The 3,049-nt window shown below is 28.3% G+C and overlaps 1 protein-coding gene across 1 annotated transcript, besides 4 other annotated features; it reads right to left on the bottom strand.

The window, feature by feature from the left end:
* Positions 1–1,991, bottom strand: EDI_098330 (uncharacterized protein; the record flags this gene model as incomplete). The annotated part of the gene is made up of 1 exon (XM_001735151.1): positions 1–1,991. A coding segment is annotated over one exon (1,991 nt), but the record flags the coding sequence as incomplete, so codon positions are not given.
* Positions 1,953–1,980: a sequence feature (AT_rich).
* A 62-nt stretch (positions 1,992–2,053) lies between the features above and the next one.
* Positions 2,054–2,203: a microsatellite.
* A 52-nt stretch (positions 2,204–2,255) lies between these two features.
* Positions 2,256–2,307: a sequence feature (AT_rich).
* Positions 2,308–2,428: 121 nt separating this feature from the next.
* Positions 2,429–3,049: part of a repeat region that runs on past the window's edge.

Genomic DNA, 3,049 nt, shown 5'->3' with positions numbered 1-3,049 from the left:
GCAAGTGTATCTTTAAAGACTATCTTCTTTCCATTTATTTCAATTGTCATTTTATATATCATCTTCCCCTTTTCAATTATATCATTAATTCCATATTTTGCAAAAAATCTTCCATCATATCCTAAGTTATGGAAGTAACATAAAGGAGATTTAATTGTTTGAATATATTCAATAAATTTTGATGCACAATTTATTCCATAAAACTTTTTCCATATTCCATTTACATCCATTACAATAATGCAAAATGGTTTATGATAATCACTATTTGTAAACCATTCAAAATCAGCAAATAATATTGTGCTTTCTCCTTCTTTCTTTTTTGGTTCTTCAATTAGTTTTGATTCATCAAATACTAGATTAATATTTTCTGGTGTAAACAGAAAAGAATCATAATATTTTTTCTTTATCATATAATCTCTTGTTATTTCTTCAATTGCCCCTTGTTCTTTTAATAATTCTAAACATTTATTTATTGTAATAAATTTTGTTAATGAGTGTTTATATTCATTTTTCTCCTTTTTAACAACATTAAAATATTTCTCTAAATCTTTCCCTTTTTCATTACAATAATTTATTATTTCATCATAATGTTTTATAAAATATGCTGTAATTGCGACTTTTTCATCAATCACATAATGAAAGTTATTCTTCCACCGTATTAAAAACAGATTTATTGTTCTTTCTCCATAATTAATATTATTTATAACAATCTTACTTTTGTTATAATATCGAACAATAATATTTAATTTATATTCCTTTGCTATAATATCAATTGTTTTCTTTGTGATTGAATTTCCTTTTAGCTTTGTTTTAATTTGAGCTAATTCATTCTTTGTTAAAAGTCCACTTTCATGAAGGGAATTGATAAAACAATTTTCAACATTGGTAATTTCTTCTTTAAGATATATTTGATATCTTCTTAAAATGTTTTTCAATGGAGCCCAATGTTCTGTTAAGAAGTAATTAAACATTGCTCCTTCAATTCTTTCTCTTTGTTGAGGTTTCACTATTGATATGATGATTTCTTTTACTATTTTTCCTGATGGAATATTTAATTCACTTTCTTCTTCATCATATCTCCTCCAAAATTCTTCTATACCAACATTAAACCCCACACATCTATTAATGAATTCTTGTGGTTCGACATTTTCTAAATTAATAATAAATCGTCGTTGTCGACCACCAAATACAAACTCAACTAGGGGGATTAAGTCATGTTGTTTAATTAATTGACTTATTCTATAGGTTTCCACTAGCATACCACCCCATACCTGCCCAGTATATTCTAGCCCAAAATCTCTTCTTCTAATAATACTGAATTCTATTTCTTCATCAGTATTATTTTCTCTTGCCAGACGGATTAGATGCAATTCATTTTCTGTAGGTTCTATTCTATCTAGAGTGAGGAAATCTAATGTAACATATTCCTCTTCATTGAGTATTTCCTCTAGAATAGCTTGAACCTCTGCATCAGATAATGTATCATCCGCTGGTTGGGCTATAATAGGTGGGGCATAAGGGGTTTCTTGAGAGGGGTCAGAGGGGGCATTTTGAGGAGGGACAAAAGAGGGGTCTAATTGGGGATCTTCTATTAAAGAAGTAGTACCAGCACTAGCTCCGCTAACTACTCTATTATCAGCAGTACCACCAATAATAGAAGTAGTTCCGTACTCTCCAATAGTGCGGGTATTTCTTCTTTTTCTTTCAAGAGAGGCAATAGCTTCTTCACGTCTTTGACGATATTTTTCTAAGTCAAGACGTCCAGTCTCCCTCTCTCGAAGAAAATCGTTAATTAAACGATTTTCACTGGCTTCTCTACGTTGTCGAACACGATCCCCGATCGTTTCGAAGCCAGAAGATCTACGAGAGTCAGTTTCTTTTCTTTCCAACTCTTCATAGTCTTTCTTTTGCATTGTAATTCGTCGTCTTTGGCGTCGACGACGATTTTCTTCATAATTATTAATTTTAATATTATTATTTCTGAATGACATTGATTGAATGGTTATTTATGATAAAAACTATAAAAATTAAATTCAAAAAGTTGAATACATCAAAGAAAATGAAATACAAAAAATGGAATAATTCAAAATAGGAAAAGAAGGAAGAAAACATCAAAATAAGAAATCAACAAAGATACAATACATCAAAAAATAAGAAAAATAGGAAAAGAAGGAAGATGGAAAACATCAAAATACGAAAAGAATACCTCAAAAGAATATACCCAAATGTCAAAAAAAAAGATGAATTCCATATTCTAAATATAAATAAAATATTGATATATAAAACACAATCTATTTATATATAAAAGTGTTATATAAAACATAAACAATATAGAAATGTTATATATCCCAAATGGACCAAAATTTCCCACTACATACTTCATAATGCTATCACACATCGTCAAATTGTACCATAAAAATTATTAAATAAAAGTAGTTAATTGAGTGTTAATAGAACTTGTGTATATTATTTCTAGCTCAAGGGAGACTAATCCAGTTAATGAGTTTTCTTCATGTAGTTCAACAACACATGTTTGGCTGTTGTAGAAACAGTGTTCCATGACGTCCATCATATTCCTAATTACAAGGTTTTTAATTTCTTTTATGATGTCATTTTCGATTTTTAATTCTTTAATTAATTTAATACTTTCCGCATTTACTAGTTAATTTATTGAAATTACTACTCCAATTATTTTGACATCCTTTAATTTCTCCATTTTCATTAGTATATTTTCATTTCTTTATACATATTTCTTTTCTTCAAATAGGCTCCATTAATATTATGATCTGCCACAATAGTCATATCAATTATTAGACCAGTTTTATTCTTCTTATCTAGTACATATATATCTGGTCTTTTATGATATAGTCCATCACTTTTTGGCATTATTTGTTTGTTCAATATCATAGTGATGTCATTGTATTGGAACAATGTTTCATATGGGGATTTCTTGTATTGTTTATTTCATGTGTATTTTCTTATTATTTAATATGATAATACTAATATTGTCATGTTTCTCCATTTGTGATTTCTTATGACCAATGCAAGA

Source organism: Entamoeba dispar, genomic scaffold, assembly GCF_000209125.1.
Source record: "Entamoeba dispar SAW760 scf_1105229458933 genomic scaffold, whole genome shotgun sequence".
Classification (NCBI taxonomy): Eukaryota; Evosea; order Mastigamoebida; family Endamoebidae; genus Entamoeba; species Entamoeba dispar.
This window is presented reverse-complemented; position numbering and strand designations above follow the sequence as displayed.